This window comes from Manis javanica, chromosome 7 (genome assembly GCF_040802235.1).
Source record: "Manis javanica isolate MJ-LG chromosome 7, MJ_LKY, whole genome shotgun sequence".
Lineage (NCBI taxonomy): Eukaryota > Metazoa > Chordata > Mammalia > Pholidota > Manidae > Manis > Manis javanica.
The window spans coordinates 24,014,698-24,040,551 of NC_133162.1; the positions used below are offsets into that span (position 1 = coordinate 24,014,698).

Below are 25,854 nucleotides of genomic sequence, written 5' to 3' on the forward strand. Positions count from 1 at the left end.
AATGCCAGTAGTGCTGGGCTTGAAAACCCTGCTTTGCTTTGCTTCCCTTGTTAGGACCATGAAATAGGCTCCTAAAAGATCTTCCTATTTCTCTTCTCCCCACTCTCCTACCCAATTGATAACCCTCTTGCAGCCAGAATGATCTTTTATAAACATAGATCTGATCATATCATTCTTCCCCTTAAAACCATGTAATGTCTTTCCATAGCTTTTAGGATAAAGCCCAGAATTCTCAACCTAACCTTTACCTGGCCCTTGGCTGCTTCTCCAGGCCCATCATCTCCCACTGCTCCAATCACACCGATTTTCCCAGTTCATCCGATCTGTTGTTCTGCCTTAATACCTTTATAAAAACTCTCAGCCCATTTCCCCCTTCCCCCTTGCTGTGCCTCCAGCAATCACTACGCTTCCTTCTGTCACTGCCCATCCAGTTAGGTGAGGACCCCAACATAAGCGCTCATGATATCAATTGCCTTTTCTACTTAATTCAGTCTATAAATCCTATATTTGTATAATGAAGTGGGTGTCTATCCTCCTCCCTGAAACTAGTTTCTAAGTTCCAAGAAGAAAGGAATTTTATCTGTTTTGTTCGTTATTTGTTCTAAGTGACTAGCACAATGCTTGGGAGGTACTCAGTAAATATTTGTGAATGGAATGAAGGCAAGCAGGTGGCTAAACAGCCAGAAGAGACCTAAAGAAGGGAGGAGGAGGGCAGAAAAGAGGACTGGAAGGGAGGAAAGAAGGAGAGAGAGAGCAAGGGAGCGTCTGAGAGGGAAGGGAAGAAACAAGGACACGCAGCCCTTTCGATCAGGTTACTTCCAGAAGTGGTCTGCCTCCTTGAAGTGATGGAGGGTCTATTTCAAAGGGTAATGTAGCAATTAAAGCCTTGGAGCCCTAGATTTGGATTAGACCTGGTTTGAAATCCACTCAGATTGTAGCCTGGGGCAATTTACGTCTCCCATTCTCACTTCACTTTCCTCATCTGTGAAATGGGGCTGGTGAGGGATTGGAAGATTAAATGAAATAGTGTCTGCATGGCGTTTGAAACAACGTCTGGCACAGTCAGCACTCATTATTAATCTTTGCCGCTGGTGTCTATTAATTTTGTAATTATTTGCCCTGGGCTGGGCTACTCGGCCCCCACCCGGAGGGCCCGCCCTCGCCTCGTTTGCCACTCGCCCATTGGCCGAGACACAGCAGCTCTTCCGCCAACCCGCTTGGCTTGAGCGGGAGGCGGCCGACAGGGCAGAGCCAACCGGAGCCGGGCTTGCGTTCTCCTGGATACGGTGTCAACAGCAGCGGCAGCGCGGGCTCGGCTGCCGGGGGGCCGCGGAGTAACCGCTGCGGACCCGAGCCGGGATCCGGTGTTCGCTGCCCGTGGTCGGGCTGAGAGACACCCGGCCGATGGCGCAAGGCCGGGAGCGAGATGAGTCCGTCTACGCAACCAGCCGCTCAGCCCTGTCCGTGAGGTCGGCGTCCACCGCCCTGCGACTGACTGTGGTCTCGAGGAAACCCTTTCTTCCGATCTGCATCCCCTTCCTGCCTTCTTCCTCCTACCATTCTTTAGATCTGCTCTTCCGGAAACTTCGACGTCTCCTTCAACCCCGACGCCTTCCTACGAGCTCCTTCCCTGTGTGATCTCTTTCCTCTACCCGCTCATCCCCTCATCCGACGACCACATGCCCCGCAGTCTACCCCCGCCCTGTTTCCCCGACCCCACCCCTCGCTCGCTGACCCAGTAGTGCTTTCCTCCACTTTTCATTTCTGCCTCCTCTTTCTGGCTCAGTATTCCCTTCAGTGACTTGCTGCCTCCCCCCCTCCCCCCCGACCTTTCATACATATCCCCAGCCCATGTTTGTCCCACAGTTTTCCCCCACAGGGCCATCAATTCCTGCCTTCTAACTCCTATCCACTAATTTTGGATTTACTTGCATTTATAGTGGCCTTTGAAAAGCATAAAGTGCAGCACAAATATAAGGGGGTATTTCTTTCCTTACACATTCTAGACTGTCACATGCACTCTGTTCCATACATTATCGTCCTTCTGTCCTGGCTGTATACACTCAGTTTCTTGAAGTTTCTCACCAAACAGGTGTCCTTCTCTTGCCTTCTCCACCATTTTTGAGCATAGCTTTAATATTTAAGAGTAGTATCTCCCTTCATCTCAGATTCTCCTTCCTTGTAGAATACACCCACAACACACTCCTTATTTAAAAGTATGTTCCTCTTGTGTTCTAACTTTTCCATTCATGTTGACTTAATTCCTTTTATTTCTGCATTTATCTGTATTTTTAGATCTAAAATATAGCTACACATGCTTCATCTTTGTAAAGATGCAGTTTTCTACCCAACTCACAACCACGAAGCAGGGCTGTCCTATTCAAAGTTATTTTTTAAAGGTTATTTTTAAAATCAAAACAAATGATCAAAGAAAAGCCTAGGATATAACCCTGTTTTCTATTAGGATCAAGCTCTTTTTTTTGCTCTGTTGTTCTCACTTTTTCTTTTCCAAGTATACAAGACCCCACAGTGCTTTCTGAGACTTTCTCAAGTTTGTTCAGAGGATTTGCTTCACTGAAAAAGTTCTTTGAAGGTGGCTCTTGAGACTTATGGAACTTTAGATGTACATTTAAATTTCTGTAGTGCCTGGACTAAAACTGTCTCACAGCCAATATGTGTTCTTTTATGTCTTTTTTTTTTTCATCGTAGAGATTGTTTTGGGCGGAGAGGGGGTGAAAAACAGATAGATGTGTTTCAGAGAACTTGATGACCTTTTGTTTGCTTTGTTAAAAAAAAGAAAAAGTATTTGAAATGTATTGATGGTGAACTATCTTTTCCCAAAGATGGGTGCAAGGATTCCCTAAGCAGAATGTTCATTTTGTCAACGACAGCACCATTTGCTATCCTTGTGGGAATTTCATAATATTTATTAATATTGAAACCAAGAAAAAGACTGTCCTTCAGTGTATGAATGGAGTTGTGGGTGTCGTGGCAACTAATCCTCCTTATGAAGTTGTGGCTTTTTCTGACCGGAAGCTAAGACCTATCATCTATATATACAACTTCCCTGGTTTGACCAGAAGGACCAAATTAAAAGGTATCCTGCAAGCCCCTTCCTCTGCCGTAACTGAAAGATTTTGTTATAAGATGTGACCAGATCTAGTTCTTATCAATGAAGGGTTTTGGGGGAAGGGTTTTGTAATACACATTTTTAAAGAAGGAATCAGGCTGATCATGGAGGATTTAATCACATGGGCTACAGCCTTGCTACTCAAAGCGTGGTCTGCTTACCTTCAACATGGCATCACCTAGGATGGTACACATACAGAAACTGTCCCATCCCAGACCCAGTGAATCAGACTCTGCATTTTAACAAGATTCTCCAGGTAATTCATATGTACATTAAACTTGAGAAGCACTGGATCAGAAGTCTATTACAGCACTAAAAGCAGTTTGAAAACCTTTTTCAGAACATTTTTTTTCTTTCCTGATGATTTATTGAAAATCCTGGTGAATTGATACTATGTAACTTCTAAAGATAAGTCTCCTAGCCTCAATTTCCTTATCTGTGAATGGGATAATAGTAGTATCTACTGTTAAGTCTGTGTTGATTACAAGTGAAATTATATGGATATATGTATATACATACAATTTCATTTATATAATGTGTCAATCACTGTTACCTGTGGCTTAAATTATTGCTGAATCCTTATAGAAACAGCTGACCCAGACCAGACAGCTGCATATCTACTGGAGTCTTCATCTAATGATTCTCTCACTTAACACATTAGGGCAGAAAGCTCCAGGGAGCTTGAGGCTGGTCCTAGTTATGTAGCCTTACAGGTCAAATACGTGTTTGGGTCAAGCCAGGGAATTCCACTATAATTAATAACATCTTATTTGTGGAGAATTAAGTTTTCCTCATTAATCAGACTACACTAAATAAATTCAGCAGATAACAAAGTTTAGTGTTATATTATGCTCAGTTAAAGTGAGAAGAGTAAAAAAAAAAAAAACCAGAACCATTAAAAATAAACAGAACTTGCAGTAAAGATACAAATGTAAAAAAGACAGACGTAGAGAAGTCAAAGCTCGTACCTGTCTGTGGAAGCACACTGAAGAACAGCAGAGAGGAAGACCAGAGCCCCACACAGGCAGACAGAAGCACACACCCCTTGTCTTAGCATCCTCATAATGCACATTTTAAATACAGTGTTGCTAAGACTTAAAGTCATGTTTCATTTCTTCAACTACAGGTACAAACGAGAGTAGAACTTTGTATAGTTCTTCCAAGAACTGGAAGATATTAAGTAAAGTGCCAGATATCACCTAAGGTACAGAGATATGGAAGTAAGCTAAAATGATTACAACTCCCCAACTATTTAAAGTTGTTTGAATAACTTTTCTAATTACAGAGTTTCATAAGTTTATGGAATATTTTATGATTCTTAGGTCATTTCAGCTCACACTGGGACATACACACTGCAGTATGCTCAGTCCTGCATGGAAGTCTCCAGACAGTGACCTAATGGTCTTAATTTACTCTAATATTTTTTAAAAGCAGATCTTAACTTTGCTCCTAGTTTTCTATTCCTAGTCTTAAAAATCAGCCCCAGGAGATCACTTTTTCCAAGAGCTAAATGCTTTTGAATTATGTGAAAATCTTTAGGTAAAGGAAATAAACTCTAGTCTGGGCTTAAACTTAATCTGAGCATGATAATTAAATCCTTGTAATGGATTTTGCATTTCAGGCAATGTTCTTCTGGACTACACTTTGCTTTCATTCAGTTACTGTGGCACCTACCTGGCTAGTTACTCCTCTCTTCCAGAATTTGAACTGGCCCTCTGGTAAGTTGCAGCATCCTGCAGATATTCTTTCACTGAGTTAACATTTTAACCTTGTCCTTCTGGGTTTTATTAAAGGACAAAGACATGAAAAGTCTGTAACAAAGAAAAGTGGAAGGAATCAAAGCCCTAATCATAAGGTTTAATTAGTTGCTACTTTCAGGCATAAAGTTTGGCAGGGCAAAAGCTATATGAGACTTAAATTGCTTACTGTCCTCCTCTTTTTATTAATATGTTGTATTTCCTTTGTCAGGTAAAGAATATATGAATAGATACATAAAAGTTTCATCTTCAAATAAATAGTAACTATGAGTTATTTGCATATTTTCCACTAATGTTGAAATTAAGGTAGTCTCTATATAGAGCTCAGTTTGAAGAAATTGTTTTTAGACACATCGAAACAATTATATGTTCAGAGAGTAGAACATTCTACCACATTTGGCAGCTGCATAGGAAATACCTGTGGGCAAGTATTGTGTCTTTGCTGGATCATTTCATGTGACCAACTTCAAAGCTGCACTTACCCTTCCATCCATAATATAAACTTCTTCAGGCAGAAATATGTCTTTTAAGAAGTACAAAATGTTCCAACAATAATTGAGGATACACCTTACATACCAACATTTCTCATACAAAAATGTAATAATCTAGATTCAGAGAGCCACATTTAGTTTATGCAGTTTCTTTTTTAAAAAAGTTTTATTCAGGTACAACTAATATTAATAAACTGCTCATATATAAATTATGCAATTTAGTAAATTTTGACTTGTGTATACACCCCTGAAACCATCACCATAATCAAAATAATAAATATATCCATCACCCCAAGAATTTCCCTGTGCCCTTCACTGGCCTTCCTTATTGGCCCTTGCCACACATGCCCCTCCCCCGCTGATGCCACTCCCCCACCCCCAGCCCCCAGACAACCACTGGTGTGCTTTCTGATGCCCTCTGCATTAGTTTAGTTTGCATTTTCTAGAATTTCATATACAGGGAGTCATACATTATATACTCTTTTTTTGTCTATCTTTCATGTGGCAGCATTATTTTGAAATTCTCTTAGGTTGCTGTGTGTATCAGAAGTTCATCCCATTCCATTCCCTGGTATGGATATACCACAGCTTGTTTATCCACTCACCTGTTGGTAGATATATTATTAGTTTGCTAGGACTGCTGTTAACAAAGTACCACAAACTTAGCGCCTTAAACAACAGAAATATATTATCTCAGTTCTGGAGGTCGGAAGTCTGAGATCAAGGTGTCAGCAGGATTGGTTCCTTCCGGGTTATGAGGGAGAATCTATTCCAGGCCTTGCTCCTTGGCTTGTAAATTGTTTTTAGAGACAGTAAACATATGTTCATCAACATGTCTTCATGTTCACATGATGTTCTCGTGCACGGGTATTGGTCTCTGTATTTCCCCCTTTTATAAGGATACTAGTCATATTGAGTAAGGCCACACTAAATGACCTCATTTAATTTAGGAAAGACTATTTCCAAATAAGGTCACATTTTGAGATGTTGACGATTAGGACATCAACATATTAATGTGCCTGTGGGCAAGTAAATGGGGGGAGTACACAATTCAACTCTTAGAAGTACTTATGAGTAGGAATCAGCCTCTGAAGAGCAGAAGGAAGATGATTCCAAGTAGAGAAAGGCATTTGCAAAGGCCATGAGATCAGAGAAAATATGGTAATTTTGAAGATTTAATTAAGAGGTCATAAATGGAACAAGTGCTTGGCCATGAGAGGCAAGCCTGAAGGGACAGTCTGAGGCCAGCTCATGAGCAGCCTCGTAAATGAATAACCATGTAGTTTATCATCCAAATCAGGATACTTGTGGAAGTGACAAGGGCTGTTATTAATTAATACAGAAGGATACTTACGCTATCTACGAGCCATGCTAATGAGCACATCCTTTATCCTAAGGGCGATATTAAAGGGTTTTAAGTAGGAATGTGACGTGCTCAGATCTGTGGATAGGAAGACCCCTAGCCATACCATGAAGGTATATTGGAGGGGTTTAATGAGAACATGAATTAGAAGGCTATGGTGGTCCAGGTGAGAGATGATAGCAGCACAGACTAGGGCTGTGGGAGTAGGGATGGAGGGCAGTGGGGGTCCAGGGAGTGTTGAGGAGGTAGCACCATGGCACTTGATTACTTGACTGAATGTTGGGTGTGGTGCTGAGGGAGAAGAACAGTCAAGGGTCATACCCAGAGTTGTGATGGGCAACCTGGGGACATTATGGTGCTATTCAGAAAGATATCCCAGAGGGAAGTTGGGAGAGGCAGACGGGGAAGATGAGTCGAGACAAGCTGAGTTGTAGGTGCCTGCGACAATAAACGGATGTGATCACCCTACAGAAGTGGCTTAAACAAGACAAAAGTTTCTTTCATTTGCTTAAGTCTGGGTATGAGCAGCCCATGGCTGGTATGGTGTTCCCTGGTGTCAGGGACCAGTCACCCATTATCTTGTTGCTCTCCCACCCTTATTGTGTTGCCCTCGTCTCTAGTCTAAAGTGGCCACTGCCCAAGTAGTTTTGGGAGCCAGCAGGAAGGGAAAAGGAAAAGGGAAAGGGCACAAACCTTTCTTGGAATGCATAGCCTGGAAGTTGCACACATCACTGCCACATGGTTCCCACTGGCCAGCTTAGAAGCAAGCCTCGTTGAGCTACAAGGCTGGCTGAGAAACATGGTCCTCACCATGGGTGACCGTGTGGCTGGCTAAAAACCAGGGGTTCTGTGACTTGGAGGGAGAAATGGAAGATAAATGTTGAGGGCCACACTAGCCTCTGCCACAGATATCCAGGGCTGGAGCTCAGGAGAGAGGGCTGGAGACAAACATTTGGGAGTTGTTAAATCAGACTGGTAATCAAAGTGCTAAAAGTGGTTAAGAACATCTAAAGGGTGGAACCAAGAGGAAAACTAATGAAAGGGACTGAAAGAGGACAGGGAACCTAATATGAGATTCAGGAGGAGCAGTTGTGGATGGAAGACGGACCCTAGGCATGAGGATTCCAGAATATGCCTGTGTTCTGTGAAAGCAGAGCCTGAGGCAGCAGCTCAGGAACCCCACCTTTAGTTGGGGTTCCCCAGGAAGGAGGAAAGGAGGAGAGCTCAACATAATGAGGGCTCATTATTTTGCCGGGCCACCACTTAGCACCAATTGACAGCTTTGTCTCCCAGGTGGTCTTCTGAGAGGCTGTATGAACTACGTGAACAGGGACAGTCCTCAGGCAGTGACAGACAGTGGGCTGGGAAGGGCAGAGGAAGAGGTAAGAATTTACCAGTTCCTGCTGTCCCACCAGTCAGAAGTTCACTGCACAGGGTGGTAACTGCTGCATTTTCAGGTTTAGTGAGACCTTCTGTGTGTCATGCCCAGGGGCCATGCCACCAGGCATATGGAGCAGGCATGAGGGGAGGCACATGTGCCCACATGAAGTCAGTCAGAGCTACCCAGTTGGACAGCCCCTGAGTCAGCGAGGTAGAACAGGCTCCAGAAACTGCGGAAGCTGAGAGGTTTGAGATGTCCCGTAAGAGGTGTGTGCCAGCGAGGCATATAAGAGTCATTCCAGAAGGCAGTAGTGGTGAGCTGCATCAGATCCCACAGACGTGAAGTCAGACAAGGACTGAGAAGAGCCTGCTGAAATTAGGATGAATCCAGATACTGGATTTGGAGAGGCTGTGTCAGTGGAATGGTGGTGGGTCCTGGGATAGGAAGAGATGGGGAGTAAGGAAGAGAAGGCAGCGAGCTTAGGACAACCCCATCAAGAAATTAGGCTCGAGGGAAAGGGAGAAAGACATGGAAGGGTAAATTTGAAGGAGGCTTTTTTACAGTTGGTACAGATGAGCACTCAAGTGTTGACAGGAAGGAGTCAGGAAAGAGTCTGAAGATGCACAAGTGAAGGAATAACAGATGAACTAATGCTCCTTCCTAAGAAGGTGAGACCCAGCGCCCAGAGCACAGGCGGGGAGAGTGGCCTTAGGTAGGACATGCCTTCCACTGTGATAGGAAAGGACGAGGAAAGAATGATACAGGGCCTCACAGGTTGTTATGCTTGGTAGCAGAAATTTGGGGAATTCTCAGCTGACGGCCTCTATCTTCTTCATGGGACCCCAGGCCATTTACTGGGAGTAAGAAGGAAGTGGAGGAGTTAGAGGCTTTGGGAAAATGGGCAATATTGAAAATGGCTGCTTTTGAGAATGGTAGAGAGACCTGACCAGAGAAGCAGCAGGACCAGAGGTCGTACTGAGGGTCCAGTGGAGTGATAACTGTGAATGTATAATGTCACTAACACGTGGTCCTGTGATCTTTGTTCTCTCTCCAGCAGCCTGGGTTCCCAGTGGTATGTCTCCAGGGCTGATGGGTTTTGCCAGGCATGTGAGGCAGAAAGTCAAAAGATTCCAGGAATCAGCAACGCTGGTTGCTGGCTGATAAGATGGACAGGACACTTGTGATGGGGATGCAAGGACAGGAGAGCCAGAAGGGAGCTGAAAGACAGGGCAAGCTCAGTAAGCAGCAGTGCCCAGTTCCGAGTCACAACTCTGAATGGAGTGCTGGTTCCTTGCATGAGGGGGCAGCTCACATTTATTTTTTCCTCCCATTTCATTAGGAAAAGATCTTGCCCATGGAAGGGGATCAGGATATTCTCTTAGATGGGTAAATGAATGAATCCATTTTAAAGACTAATACTATGATTTAAAGTCAGGAAATGATCAGTTGGTATCAATGTGTATAGTACACCTAGATCCACACAGAGTACTAGTATATAGTAATTAGAGATTTAGACACCCATACTTGTTTCTCAGCAAATGCGATGATACATTCCACTTTCTAGATGTGGATGGATTTAATCCACATTTAATAAAGAGGATAAAATAGTGTTAGTAGCATATGATAGAGTGTTATTTTTTAAACACTCAGTTATTTTGCTTTTTTAGAAGGGTATATATAATTATTTATAAATTCGATATTAATATGGAGTAAATAAATTGCATCATAAGTTAGGTCTCAATCTATGTAAGTTGTTTTCAAATAATTAAGTACATGTTCTCAAGATATGAAATTCAAATGAATTATTTTTCACCAAATGCAATTTTCCTCTAAGGAACTGGGAATCAAGTGTTATTTTGTGCAAGAAGTCACAACCTGGTATAGATATCAGCCAGATGACTTTTAACCCCATGAACTGGCACCAGCTATGCTTGTCAAGTCCAAGTACAGTTACTGTGTGGACCATTGAAAGAAGCAACCAGGATCATTATCTCAAATCCAAGTAAGAGACTTTGTTACACACAACAGAGTTGTGGTCTTCATTTGCATTCATGTGATGTGACTGGATGCCATATGTGTGTGTGTGTGTGTGTGTGCGTGTGTGATAGATACGTGATAGATCCTCTCCTGTGATGCTGGGTAGAGGCAGCCAGCTGCATCTCCCAACCAGCCAGGTGACCCTGCAGGTAAATGACCCATACAATTACAACCATTCCATACCCATATAGTCATTCTGTTTTTCACTTTCAGTACAGTTCAATAAGTTACATGAAATATTAAACACTTAATTGTAAAATAGGTGTTGTGTGAGGTAAGTCTGCCCAACTAAGTCTAATGTAAACGTTCTGAGCACCTTTAAGGTGGGCCAGGCTAAGCTATGATGTTTGGTAGGTTATGTGTATTAAATGCATTTTTGACTTACAGTGTTTTCAGTTTATGATGGGTTTATCAGGAGGTAACCCCATTGTAAGTTGAGGAATATCTGTATGTTTATTTTACTCACAGTGTTTTCAAATTTGCACTAATTGTCAACATTTAATATTTGGTAAGATTTCCCATAAATATCCAGATTATGATATTCTCTTGAAATTATGGAACCAAAATTCTCATGTCAATAGACCCTCTTGGCTCGAACTGAGTGCCACCTACCACCTTTAGGAAGGAGGACACTTTCCTGTTTGCCACAGTCCTCACCTGGCCACACACATCACTTGCCTGACCTGTCAGTGTTCAAATTTACATTTCCTGCTTTAGATATTCACTTTGAACATTTCTGAAAATCTCTGTGTACTTAATGTATAACTGCATTACTCATCCTTTGGTGATCTAATATATATTTTAAAATCTACTATTTGGCTTTTATCTGTCTTTTTTTGTAAATCATAACACTTTCACACCTTGCTTACCACCCATAATCAGCAATTACATCAGTGATGAGTTTCTGTTAATCTGATTATTCTGATGTCTCTTATTTCTACAGGTTGGTAAAACTACCTATGGAAGACGGGACATTTTTTAATGAAACAGATATAATTTTCCCCCAGTCATTGCCCAAGGATCTTATCTATGGACCTGTGCTCCCACTGTCAGCCATGGCCGGGCTAGTAGGGGAAGAAGCAGAAACCTTCAGGGTAATCACCCATCACCTCTTCCAGTTTGTTTACAGTTCTCATAATCATCCTATGAGACATGCAGGATAGACAGGATCATCTTGGTTTAGCCCTGGAGACCACAGAGAGGAAGGCTCTGGAGATTTGAGTTTGGGTGCCTGGGAGGATGATGGCGCTGACAACAGAAATAGAGTGATATCCGTTTTGGACACACTGAATTTGTTGGGAAGGCCTGGGTGGGAACTGGCCAAGTGGACCTAGCACTGGGGAGAAGGCAGGGCTGGAGATGCAGAGGTCAGAGTCATTCCCACAGACAGGATGATGAGAGGGCTGGGGAGGGGACCTGTTACGACAGAGAGGAGAGAAAGGGCATCAGGGAAGAGAGCCGGAGAGGAAGCTAACTGCCAAGAGCTGGGAGGAAGAAGACGAGCCTGAGGAGGAGCAGTCACAGAAGCAGGAGCAGGTCCGGAGAGAAGAAAAAGGCCATGGAAAATATGGCCTTGAAGAAAGTTTCAAGGCCAAATTCAAGAGAATTTGTCAACATTCATTCATTCATCCAACATATTTTTCAGGCTCCTCCTATGTAGCAGGCACTGTTTTAGGCAGTGTGGTCACGTGGTGACCAGCCAGGCATAATCCCTACCCCTTGGAGCTTCACTCTATCAGGGAGACAGAGCAACACTTCCACCACCACCAAGAGTAAAAAGATCCATTAAATCATTGCAAAATGTGATAGTTATAACCTGATAACTGGGGAGGGCAGGAGGTGGAGGTGAGGATGAGGTTAATATATGGTCAATGGGGAGATGACACCTATGCTACAGGCAGGGTAAAGAGCGTTCAGGCAGAGGGAATTGTGTGTGCAAGAGCCCTGGGGGAAGAAAAGAACTCTGTGTTTGAGAAGCTGAAAAAAAGACCCATGTGGCTGCACCAAGTAATGAGGGAAGGGCAGAGCAGGCCGGGAGCAGAGAATAGCACATTCAGGGCCTTTGGGATGAACCTAAGGAGTTTGATTTAGCTAAGCCCCAAACTGTAGTATACTAATGTTTGTGTTTGAGCTCTAAAACACCAATAATGGAAGTAGAGGCTCCCAAATATCTTTGACCACTGCAGAGAAGGAAGCTGTAGATACTAAAAATAAATCAGTGTGGTAATTAGTTGATTAAAAAATCTCTGGCAAGAGAATAGGTGGTATGCTCTTAGTATTTCCTCTAAAGGATGACAACTATTCACTTTTAAAATTACAGAATATGCCTAATTCCTTCTAATAGCACAGGTCTTAGCGTTGAAATACAGCCACACTCAGCCACAGAGGGGCAGCAAAGTAAAAAATAGATCAGCCATCAAGGTTTACAACTTGAAAAAAAAAGTTTCTATGTTTATTATTTGATGCCTAGGAACCCACATTTCCAACTATCGCAGGTCTTTTTTCCTGCAGTAAATTTCTGTAGGAGTCCTCGTCTTTCACATTTTGCACCAACATGATCAACTCTGCATAAAATATTTAAAATTCAGGCATTTGTCCTTGTCATTTGAAAAATGCTATGAAATTCCTGCTTTAAATAAGTGAAGTTATCTTTTTTTTTAAATGCTCATAATAAACAGGCATCTTTATTTCCTAGGACTTTCGCACTTAGTGTATTTTAAACTGAAAACAAAAATTTAACGTTAAAGTTTGACATCTCTAAATCATATGTGGAATATTAATGAAGTGACATAATTTAAATCTACATTAGAAATTAATTTTCCCAGTACTTTTTCATGGGATGGGTAAATAAGGTGAGAAAAATGACTAAAATGTTGATTAATGTCTGAACAATGAGTGAAATCATAACCAAAAACAGACCTCTATGTCTCAACTCTATTCCTGCAAATGACAGTTCTCATTTCCTGGGTAAAATGGCAAAGAAATCAGTAATGACTTGATCTATGTAAGAGTCTTAAAAAATGTCAAGCTGTGGACTTTTACAAAATTACAAATATTAAATACTCCCATTATCTCTCTTGTAGCTAATACTAGAAAGGTACATTATAGGCCTTTAAATAGGCCTGCATCACATTATACAACTAATTTAAGGCATTAGAAATGGTATCCAGTAATAGCATGGGGGAATCAAAGACAGATGTTATCTGAGCAGCAACTGGATCCAAGATAATGAATTTAATCTCAAGTGTTCACTTTTCTTTTTCTATCTACCTTTTTTTTTTTTTCAAACAGTTGCTAAATAGGAATTCCTTTTATAAACTCAGGTATTCTGAGACATATTCAGATGCTTACAATTTTTACAGCAATATTAAGTTGGACTTAGATTTTTCATTTTTGGTGTTCAACTGATCAAAATGTTTGATTTATAATTCCAGAGGACTGAACAAGGAGGTGGTGTTACCAACAAATATTTTTAAACACTATTGAAATCTTTTAAAGTTCTCAGAATTAAAAACAGTTTCTGTTTATATAATCCATAATATCACATTCATTTTTAAATTGCACAGAACATGTTTATTGATGAAGGGAAATAATAGAACAGGTTTCTTTTAAAGTAAGAAAAGCCACACACAATACTAGTTTAACATACTAAGGCCAGAAAATTCCAAGTTTTAATCCTCACCTGTTGCACACACACACATTCACTGGTGGTGTAAGAACCATATATATGTGCTTTTTAAGCATTTTTTTTTAGCCCATTGCCATACCAGGTAAGAGTATGTCTTTTTGTGATTTATAGTATAAGATTAGATGTGGCATCAAGACAACTCAAGAAACTTTTAAATAATGGTATATAACTAAATAATGGCATTTAGAGGTTAGTAGCTCTTTTCCCTAAGAGTCAAATCTCAGACACACAAATGTCATCAATCAACAGCACTTTAATCCTCTTGGGTGGTCTCGCCCTTTACCCACTGGGTGATGAAACTGTTACTCATGTATTTATTTTCTGACCAATGAGGGCTTGAAATAGACCAATCACACACCTCAAGTCAATGTGTCCTCCTAAAAGTTTATCCTGACGAGTACTCCTGTGCAATGCTCCTGTGGGATTTCTGCCTTAGTCATATTTCAAGGTCCATCCCAAATGATAATTTTCTTTCTCCACACTTCCTGTAGTCCACGGAGAACCAACTGCTTTCTCATCAGTGCTCACATAATATTTAAACACCCTTCTACTAAAACTTACTATGCTTCCCTATTCTGATATTTGTTGATACTATTTCTTCCCTCAATAGGTAAAATAATTACTTTGGCAAAGCCATACCTGTTCTGTGCTAACAGAAAGGGGGACGGCCTCTCCCTTCCTGGACATGAGGCTGCAGAGGGCATAACACTGAAGTATAACTGTTTGATAAGGCAGAGATCAATGAACTATGACCTGTTTTTGTATGGTCCCAAGCTAAGAATGGCTTTTACACTTTTTAAAGGGTTGTAAAAAAAAGGGGGGATATGTGACAGAGACCTATGTGGTCCACAAAGCCTAAAATATTCACTATCTGGTCCTCTACAGGAAAATTTTGCCTTAAGTCCTTAGTCCATGTTATGTTTAGACTCCAGAGCCAACTTTTATTCTAGGCACCTCTCATAGATTTTGTACACTTCTTTTTGAGTTTTCCATGGAATTAAAGTTACATAGGATGTTTCATGAACCTCACTAGGGAGGCCACCAGAATTAGGCAAGGGATCCTCTTCTCATCCCCAGTGAAAGCTAACTAAGCAGAGGATGTAGGCCAGCCTCTCCGTAACCACTCAAGGAAAACCGCATCCACACCCTCTGAGGAACCAGGAGGGAGATGTGGATGCAGGTCTTCCTCCAAAAGGGCGATTTTACCTAGACAATGGCTTTCTTAGAGATGCCAAAAAAGTCCACCAAGAAAGAGTACAGAAGTTATTACTCAAAACTTTCACAAAAATCTGTGACACTTGAACTCTTGTTCTAGAATGCTCATTTTTTCCTGGTGATTTAAAATGGAGCCAGGAAGTTCACTTAACTGTTGATAAATGACAGGACCAGTGACTGTATATAGGTCCATATGCATTTGTTCCTTTTTGGAAACTGTTTTGATGGGTATTATTTATCTGGCTCTTAAACCATGACTGTTGTCTTAACACAAGGTTTCTAATCCTTCCCTGAAGCCTAAAGATGATGTATATCCGTTGCTCCACCCGACTATGCATTGCTGGACTCCAACAAGTGACCTTTACATTGGCTGTGAAGAGGGTCACCTTCTAATGACTAATGGAGATACCTTGAAGGTGACAATGCTTAGTAAAACAGAAGATGGACCACCAATGGGTGAGAAACGGCTTTGCTTTGTATCCCCATAAGTGCAACTACTTCTGGTGTTGGTTTTGCACTTGAAGATGGATGTTTTGTTTCCTGTTTTTCTCTTTCTTAGAGACAACTTTGATTCTTCATTCTCCTTTATCTGCTAATTAAGTTACCAGGTTCTGTGGGTATTCCTTGTAGCTATCTGATGTTTATTCAGTGTTCTGTGCTCTAGGCATTCTGTTACCATTCTATTTGCACATTTCATTTGCATAATCCTCAAGACAACTTTATAGGAGACACGTTTTTATCTCCATGATACAGATGAAGAATGGAAGTATTGTGAGGTTCTGAAACATGCTTATAGTCACATAAGTAGTAAACTGTGGAGCTGACACCTGGACCCAAGCAATAAGACTTCAGAGTCCAAGTTCTTGGCAACTATGCTGTATCCTTTCCCATACATAAGCCTGTTCTGTTTAATAAGCTGATTATGCCTATTCCTGCTCTCCAACCCTTCAACTCCTTTTCTCACAATGACCTTCTTTTTTAAGACTATCCACCATCTTTTTACATTTGCCATCAAATTACCCTTTACATTGCTTGGTTAGAATTTTTAAGAAATTCTGATTTATTCTGCTTAGATCTGGTGTTCATTCCTGGTCCCATCTGCTGTGGCCAGGGTTGTGCGTGGGTCACAGGAGCCAATGTCCACCCAACAGGGGCTAGGTGGAGATCCTTTGAGAAGGGAACCTCACTAGGGTAATCTCCCCAAACCTGTGCAATGCACTCTCAATTCCATTTCCTGTTTTTATTTCACACTTTGATTTCCACAGCAACCTTAGGACCGATTGCACTGGCCTTCAGCTACAGCTGACCCAAACCAGGCATCTCATCCCTGCCAAACTGCCCTCTTGAAGACTGCAACTCAAGGACAGCTCTGCATGATTTCAAGCCCTCTCTAATCTGATCCTACCTGCTTCATTAGTATTATTTCCTACCATTCTCCAGTATGAATGTTTGCGCAGCCAGTCATTTCTACCCATCATTTCAGACATGCCTCCAAGCTCATTCCCTCACTTTATTCTCTGAATCCTCAGGTTCCCTACTCCAATCCCGGCTCCTGCTGCAGTGCCCCTCATTTGCTCCCTCTCCTATTTCCTGACTCTCACTTCACTGATAAACCTGAGGCTGTTAGGTTCGACTGGCCTGCCCAGCCTCTCTTGTCCCTTTGTCATCACTTGTGCTGTCTGCTTTGGTTCGCTCCAATCTTGCATCCATCCGCAATGCCATCCCCCAGCTGGCTAGAAAGTAAGCCTCGTTGCTGGCCTACCTTTCCAGTTTCAGCTCCTCCCATGTGGGCCTTTTAGAAGTTCTCATCATTCCTGAGCTCACTCCAAATTCTGCCTGCCTACATCTGCCGCTCCCTTTGTCTAGGTAGCTACCTGTCTCTAGGCAGCTCTAAGATGCTTTTCTCCGCCTTCTCTATCTGGTGAAACTGTCATCTGTGGAGCCTTGCCTGTCCTCACCCCAACCTTCAGGCAAAATTAGCTGCCTCTGTCTGGGGTTCTATCACGCTCGTTCCCTTGTCAGAGCCTCGCCCTGGGCTATTACAATGCTCCGTGTGCACGTCTGTCTTTCTCATCTGTCACCAACTCTTTCAAGTCAGGAACTGTTTTACTCATCCTTTGGCTCCAAAGCTGAATCCCAGAGATTGCTGCAGAGTAACTCAGCACCTATATGTGTTTGTAAAATGAATTATAAAACAATATTTCTCATTTCTAAACTCCTGTCCCACTCATAGAATGTTATGTACAACTTAGGACTTACTCATGTGTAGTTTTATATTGTTCACTATTTCCTTCCTGTATACTGTTTCTAATCATTTTTGTGATATATTATACATGCTTTCAAATTAATATTTATCTAGCCTCTACAATGTGTAAGGCACTAAACAAGGTGCCTCAGAATTGGCATGGATGACAAACACAGAATCTCATAATCTCCACCCTTAAGGGATTTATATTTTATTAAAGAGAGTAAGACCAGTAGATAAATAATTACAGCTGGGTAGATTAACATATTATCATTAAAGAAGAATGTCACAAAGTGCTACAGACTTCAGGTGAGGGAAACAGACCAAGTGAAGTCATTTGGAAGGTGGCATTTGAAATGGACCTTGAAGGATAGGTTCACAGGCAGAGATGAAAGTAAGTGAATTTTTTGGGTGATGATAACTGCATAGACAAGAAAACACAGGAAAGGTTGAGATGCACGAAGTGGTCCAGTTTGGAACATGAAGTATTACAAAGGGATAGTGGGGAATGAAGGGACATCGCTGCCATGTGATCTTGACTGCCTAGCTAAGATGTTTATACTTAATTGAGCTAACAGTGGGAAGACACCAAAAACTCCTGGATGGGGATGTACCCCAAGTGGAACTGTGCTTGGGGAGATTAATTTAGCCATCACTCAGGAAAGAACAATCCCAGAGCAGGTGGCTATAAGCAGCAGGCACCTAGACTAGACAGACAAGAACTTGGACTCCAGCAGCTGTTGGATTAGAAAAGAGGCTGCTGGGAGATGAGCAGTCTTTTAAGGGAAGAACAGAATGCCTCTTAGCATCTGGCAAAATGCCAACCATGTGTGCGGTAAACAATTGGATAGATGCTGTCTGAGCCTTTGATCTTGTAGTTCTCATGTTTTATTTACATAAAATGTAGGATGCTTTTGTTAGTTTTCCCCAAAGACAATTTTTATTAGGACCACATGTCCTTACAGAACACTTTCTCCTCTTATTTTCTTGTTGTCCACTGTTCATTATTTACTAAAGTATAGAATTTACAAATCATAAAATATACAAATCTTAAATATGCAGCTTGGTAATAATATAGGTTTAAGGGTTTGTTTTTGTTTGTTTGTTGCTGGCCTCTTAAAATCTCTGACAATGCCTTCCTTAAAAGGAAAATATATTTACTATATAGTTCTACAATATTAGTTACATAGATCTGATGACAGAGAACTTTAAAAATTTCATGTGATTTTTATCAATAATCATTGCTAGGCAGCTTTTATTATTCAGTGTTTGGGAGGCATCATAGAACATAATTCTGACATGAAGTTGGTTTTTTGAAAGAGGATTACAAAGAAATGAATAGTCCAAGGAAAGCAAATCAGAATTATTTCTTTTTTCCAAAAGATGGAAGAAATCTCATCAGTCCAGTCACCATGGCATATCAGAAGGGAGGTGTGCTTGCTTCTGGAATTGTAATGTATTTTTTTCTTAAAAATTAATTGCTTTCAAGAAATATACAATTTCCCTTTGCTGCCAGTTACTCTTATGAGCCATAACTTGGGATGTCAGTTTCTTTCTAATAACCTTATAATTAAAGTTGTTTGCTTTCTGGATGGTATTGTAAACTTTTTATATGAAGAATTTCAAATATTATTACAAAAGTAGAGAACAGTATAATGATGTAGATATACTATGTTATTATAAACAAGCAAAAACAGAATTAACCCCCTTGCCAAAAAAAGGGAAAAACAAAAATCTAATATCTGTACAACCAATACCATGCCTGTTTGTGCTTTTAATAAATTAGGTTATCAGACACGAGTGGAATCTTTTGTCTAAGCATCAGTTTAGCTTCTTGTGCACATTTAGGTTACATGGATCATATTGTTATTGCTAATATTAAAGTTAGTATTAAGGAGGATACAAAGGAAATAAACAGCATGCTCCTTACCTTTGGGTTATTTAGGGAGGTAAGAAATGCACATAATAATGATCAACATACATTACAGCTAGTGTCCTTTGAAATAAGGAGACTGCTATACACAAGCCACACAATAAACTGCCTTATTTGCCCTACCTTCTATATAATGAAGAATGTGGTAAGTAGATGCTAGAGATGTGAAAAAAAAAAGAGAAATCAGTAAAATTTTAGGTGACTGAAAAATGTGTCACAAAAGAGATAAAGCTGAAACTCAACCAGGAAACATGGTTAAAAGTTACCTAAATAAGATAATAAGAGAGGACACTCAAGATAATGTAAACATGGATGATGATTCCAAAAATTAAGAGTAGATGATAATCAATGAGACTTAGCTTGTCTGATAAGGAAAGTACACTATGCATTGACTGAGACTGATTTTCTACCTTTATCTCATTGTTTTTGGTCTCTAGGATGGCTTTGTTTATTCTGTTATTATTAAAGATTCAAGTTACAAAGTAGAGGATTTTCTTGAGGTTGAAGGGCCTGTGGAACATATGATGTTTTCTCCCAGTTACAAAATGTTGCTGATTCAGACAGACAAGGTATGCTAGCTAGATGGTGATATCTTGATATACAATTTTCAAATATTATTATTATCATCATTTCATGACAGGAATGAAGGACAGAGTGGGCTGCATAATGATATTCTACTCTTCAGGACTCTTCAGGTTGCAAATGAAAAATACCCAATTTAAAAGGCCTAAATAACAAAGAGATTTTTGTTTGTTTTTATGCACATAACTAAAAGGGCAAGGAGTTTATCTGAATCCAGGAGCACACATGTTGCCACTGGCCTTGCTTTTCTGCCATCACTTAGCTCTGTTTCCTCTCTGCTGCCTCCCTTTCCATGCAAATGACTCCTCTATGATGTCAAGAGAGCCTCCCACAACTCTAGTTTATATTTCTATCCTCTTGATGGTCCTGGTAGAAATATACCAGCTTGTAAAGATGTCCTGGAATCTAGACCCATTGTACTTACTTGGGTTACCTCTCTACCCCTCGGTCCATTAGTATGTCCAGGAGGATTCTAAGCTCCAACTGGCCAGGCCTAAGTCTCATGCCTATCCTTGGACTCTGGGTAGAATCAACCAGCCCAAACATGGACTGAGATTGGGATCATGGGTGGTTCTCTAAGGAAAATACAGGTTCTGTAAGAGAAGAAGGGGAAGAAATAAATGCAGGATAAAACCAAATACCCACTTCAATTATACTGTTAGGAGGACCCCTAGTTAATGGAATGACCCTCAAAGGTCAGGTTTGCAGCAGTCTATATCGTTAGGCAATGATTTTGGATACAAATAAAGTTAAATGATTTTCTCCCTAAAAGAAATTTTAATGTAAATATGGAAAGACTTCAGTTTCTAATAATTATCAATAGTCAAAACAACTGTGCTATGTTTTAATAAATGATAAGTAAAATGACACTTAAGATATCTATAGAGAACAGGAAACCATAAAAGAATGTAACATAACAGAAGGGAAAAAGTACTAGAAAGCACCTCTAAAGAAGAAAAATATATTAACAAAGTAAAAGTTAAATGAATATGTCTGACAGAAATTGGATACAGCCAAAGAGAGAATTAATAAACTCGAAGATGGATTAGAAAAAGTTATTCAGAATGTAGCCCAGAGATGCAAAAAGATAGTGAATATAGAAAGCAGGATAAGAGACATGAACGATGTGGTGAAAAGATCTAACATACAATCCCAGAGAGGAGAAAGGGTCAGGGAGAGGCAATGTTTAAAGAGCTATTTTCCAGAACTGATTAAAGACATGAATTTACATATTGAAGAGGCTCAGTGAATCCCAAACAGAAAGATACCCACAAAAAGTTACGTACAGAAAGATTACACAAAAATATATCCACTCTTAGACTTAACAAAGTGAAATTGTTGAATACTAAAGACAAAGAGAAAATCTTAATAGCAGTCGGAGAGGAAAACAGATTATTTCAAAGGAATTTAAATTAGACTAACAGCTGCTGTGGCAATAATGTAAAAAATAGGAGAATGATCTTCCATGTAGTGCAAGGGTCAGCAAACTATGGCCCCATGGGCCAAAACCAACTTACTGCTATTGTAATATTTGTAAATAAAGTTTATTTGTAAATAAAGTTTCATTGGAACACAGTCACACTCATTCATTTATGTATTGTCTATGGCGGCTTTCACACTGCATGGTAGAATTAAGTAGTTGTGAGAGACCACATGACCTGCAAAGCCTAATATTGTTACTATCTGCTCATTTATAGAAAAAGTTTGCTGACCCTGTTGTTGTGAAATAAGTTAACTACCACCTGAAATTCCATACCCAGTGGAAACACTTTTTCAGTATAAGAGTAAAAAAAGACATTTTTTAGACACTCCAGAACAGATTTTTGTCAGCAGCAGTTCATCACTAGAGAAAATTCTAATGAATGTATTTCAGGCAGAAGGAATATTATCCTTGATGGAAAGACTGGGATGCAAGAAGAATAAAGAGCAGTGGTGAGTGTATGGAGACATGTAAGTGAGTATCACTTGTATAAAACAGCAAAACTAACAGGAAGTTGGGTTAAAAATAACATAGAATTAAAATCCAAGACAATAATAATGTAAGTTGGAGGGGGAGAAGTAAATGGAATAAAGCATTCCAAGTTATTTATATAGCCCAGGAGGGGAGTAGAGGTTTTAAGTAACTTTGTGATATTTATAAATCAAGTATCCATGTTGTAATTTCTAAGGTAACCACTAAAAGAACTGAAACAGAAAATGAAATCTCTACACTATAGGGGGGAAAGTGATATGTTAAAAAAACAAAACACCCAAAACAAGGTAAGAAAAGAGAGAAGGAGAAACACAAAATAAGAGAGAAAAAAGCATAATTAAAATGCAATGTTTACATTAAAATATATTACTAATTATAATCAAAATAAAACAGACTAAGCTAGTTAAAAGGCAGAGATTGCCATACTAGTTAAAAAAAAAAAAGGCAAGCCCAACTATGCTGTTTACAAGTGACCCATCTAAAGATTGAAAGAAAACAAAAATAAAAAATATAGTAACATTGAATATAAATGTAAAAATTGACAGTAAATAAAAAGATGGAAAAAGATATATCATGCAAACATTAATCAAAAGAAAGCCAGTGGAGGTATAGTAATATTAGACAAAATAGACTTTAAGGGAAAACAAAGATAAATGGGCTTATTTCTAAATAGTAAAAGGTTAAATTCACCAGAAATATATAAACATTTAAAATGTATATGTACTAAATAAAATAGTCTCAAAATACATAAAACAAAACATAGTAGATGACAAGGAGAAACAAAGTCATGATCTCCATGGGAAATTTTAATGATAAAATAAATTATGTACCCTCAATACAGCAGCCTAAGTGAGCAAAGCATTTCTTTTTACTAGTCATAGTCCTCCAGATTTCCTCTGTTATTCTGAGTAAAAGTCAAAATACTCACTATGCTTTACAAATTCTCACCCTTCATAATGTGGACTCCACTCTTCACCCTGGCCTTGTTTCCTGTTATTCTGCTTCCGTGTCACCCTGCTCCAGTCATGCTGGACATCATGCTGTTGTCCTGAACTCATCAGTCATGCTCCTCCCCAACTCTTTGCGGTGGTAGTTCCTTATGTCGGGAATACTATTCCCACAGACTCCACATGAGTCCTTTCCTCATTTCCTTCAACTCTTTTCTCTAAAGTCGCCTCCTCTGTAAAGCCTTTCTTGGACACTCAGTTTAACATTTCACCCTCTTTTTTTTGCCACATCATATCCTCTTTAACTGCTTTATTTTTTTCTCCTTAAAATTATTGCTCTTTAGCTTACAATATATCTTGTTATCTGAATCCCCCAGTAGACTGTAAGTTCCATAAGAGCAGAGAATATCTTTTTTTTATTGAAGTATCATCGATATACAATCTTACACTGGTTTCAAGTATACAACAGAGTGGTTCAACAGTGACCCATATTATTAGATCCTCACCCCCACCAGGGCAGTTACTGTCTGTCAACACAGGAAGATGTTACAGAATCATTGGCTATATTCTCCACGCTGCACTACCGTCCCTGTGACCAACTAATCTTATGAGTGAGAATTTTTGTGCCCCTTTATCCTTCCCAACTATCTCAGCCCTTCCCCCATGGTAACTGCCAGTCACTTCTCACTGTCTGTGAGTTTAGAGGGCAGGGAATTTTTATCTGTTTTGTCCTCTGATGTAGCCCTAGCCTCCAGAGCAGTTCCTGGCAATATATGTTGAAGGAATGAATGAAAGGTAAAATCAGTAAGTACTTAAAAGTTGTAAATTTTATGTAGTTGTACATTTTAAACAAGAGCAAAAATGTTTGTGTTTAGCTCAAATAAATTGAAGCACTTAGTATCAGTTGAAGGCAGACTTCTTATTCCTAGTTAAGTGGCTACACCATATTACAGTTACTTTGCAGAGATATATAACTTACAAGGTATTTTTTTTTGAGAGGTGACTTTGGGAGCTGAGAATTATAGATATGTCATAAAGTAACAGCTTCAGCCACACCTCCACAATTTCCACAAAGGCTGACGTAGTTTTCATTAGTGCCGCCATGGTCTAGTATGTAATAGGATTTAGTTCATCTTAACAACTTTACTGGTTTTCTACATTTTATAAATTTTCTACATAAATAGACATCATTTTTGAAGTCAGGAAAAAGTGTTTTATTATATTTTGTTACTTTAAAAATGCATGGAATTTGAGAAAAGAAGAAAGTCCTATTTACTGATTATTTTAAATGAATGAATGACTCAATCAATTCAGCAGCTAGATTTTAAGCTACTCAAGGTCAGAGCCTTACTGAGTTGCTCTCTAATTTTCCATCACCTATTCCCACACAGTGCCTTGCTTACAGGCATTTAATACATATTTGTTGAACTCAGGGTTGCATTACTTTTGCATTACTTTTCTTTCTTTTTTCTTTTTGGGTATATTTAACAGGGATCTGTTTATATTTACACTTTTGGTGAGGAGCCAACATTTGAAAGAGTCCTAGAATCTTGTGATGGGAAATTTCAGGCAATTGATTTGATCACACCTGGTAATGAATACTGCATGGTAAGGAATATTTTATCATTTTACAGCAGGATTTTAAAATGAGATTTTGGAAGTTTGTGTGTGACCTGATGCAAACAGGAGGCACAGGGTATTCTTGAAGATGTAGAAATGCCAGCCACTTCCATCATCAAATCTATTCCCCGGTTAGAATGACATCATACTGTGACTTCATAATATTACGTCTCTGAAAATGGCCCAAGCAGTTGAAATCTTAGGATTCATCCTGCTTGTATTCACCATCCAAGCTTTCCAAGCCAGGTCTTTAAACACAGTCATTGCTAATGAGTTGTGAACACTCGTTAAACTATTAATATTTACCATCTTTCAGAGTGATGAAGTCCCATGTGAAGATGAAAATGAAATAGTTGCCAAGCATAAAACATGAACTCAGTCTATAGAAAGGAAACCGACCCTCTACATTTAGAAAATAAACTGTTTTTCTGGTGCTCAACTGTTCACCTGTTGTTGATCTCAAGAAACATATTTCATTTTTCATATGATTTATCAACAAATTCATTAAGATTTTGGGAATTCTAGCCAGCAAAAATATGTAGACTATGGAATAGTTAACATGTAAAGTATTTCCCAGCCTTGAGGTTCTGATTATATGATTTTTCTTCCAGGCCTTCTCTGATAAGATTTATGTCTATTCTTATGGTTGTTTCAATGTGATATTTTTCTTTCTTTTATAGACGCTCACACATTCAGGAGAAATTTGTGTTTGGTGTATAGAAGATGGTGCTTGTGTTAGCAGGATTTATCTGAATACCCCAGTAAGTGTGCCTTGTAAAGGCATTTTTTAAAAATACTATATCCTAATCTAGTCTACTCATTCAAATCCACGTCAGTAGCCCACAGAAATACTTGTTATAGATGTGTGATTGCATTTTACCTTATATAGTAAGAGTAATTCTTGTGTATAAAGTATATTCTATAGCCCAGAGGATAGAACATAAGGTGTTATATTGGTGTACAGAGAGGACAAATTTTTCTGTGGTAGTGATTATTTCTGAAATCCCAGCGGTTTATATCTCACTCATGCTATAAATTCATTGTGGTCTGGCAGGGTATGTGCTCCACATGGTCTTTCAGGAAGCTGGGCTGATGGAGGCTTTACCAAACAAGAGCTCCTCAGTGCACTGGTATGGGAAGAGAGGGCTGGAGGGCCTTAAATGAGCAATTAAGTGCTTTTACTCAAAAATGAAATATCCCCTTGGCCAAATTAGTTAAATGGCCCCATCTAACATCAAGGGATCCATTAGAAATGAAAGAAAATTGCTAAGCAGCTTGAGCCAAAAATAAGAAATGGGAGTTATTGCCTTAATCAACTATTAAATATAGAACTTGTCTGGCCTCAGGTATAACTTGATCCAGCAACTCAAATCCTACCAAGGATCTTGTCTTTCTCTCTGTCTGTATACCATGTCTTCAGTTTCATCTTAGGCTTCATTTAGTGATACCAAGTGCCACAGGTGCCAACCTCCTGCCAGGCCATCAGGGCATAA

General features: G+C 39.7%; 1 protein-coding gene across 3 annotated transcripts in view; it reads left to right on the forward strand.

Moving 5' to 3' along the window:
* The first annotated feature begins 1,240 nt into the window (after positions 1-1,240).
* The window catches only part of CFAP43 (cilia and flagella associated protein 43), an 83,348-nt gene continuing 58,734 nt past the window's right edge, over positions 1,241-25,854 (forward strand). For all 3 annotated transcript variants that reach the window (XM_073240469.1, XM_073240470.1, XM_017660481.3), the window contains exons 1-10: positions 1,241-1,469; positions 2,844-3,097; positions 4,752-4,848; positions 9,957-10,124; positions 11,103-11,253; positions 15,359-15,518; positions 18,691-18,758; positions 19,678-19,809; positions 24,233-24,349; positions 25,042-25,122. In XM_073240469.1, the coding sequence (XP_073096570.1) occupies positions 1,405-1,469; positions 2,844-3,097; positions 4,752-4,848; positions 9,957-10,124; positions 11,103-11,253; positions 15,359-15,518; positions 18,691-18,758; positions 19,678-19,809; positions 24,233-24,349; positions 25,042-25,122 (1,293 nt within the window). In that variant the 5' untranslated portion in view covers positions 1,241-1,404. The remainder of the gene's footprint in view (positions 1,470-2,843; positions 3,098-4,751; positions 4,849-9,956; positions 10,125-11,102; positions 11,254-15,358; positions 15,519-18,690; positions 18,759-19,677; positions 19,810-24,232; positions 24,350-25,041; positions 25,123-25,854) is intronic.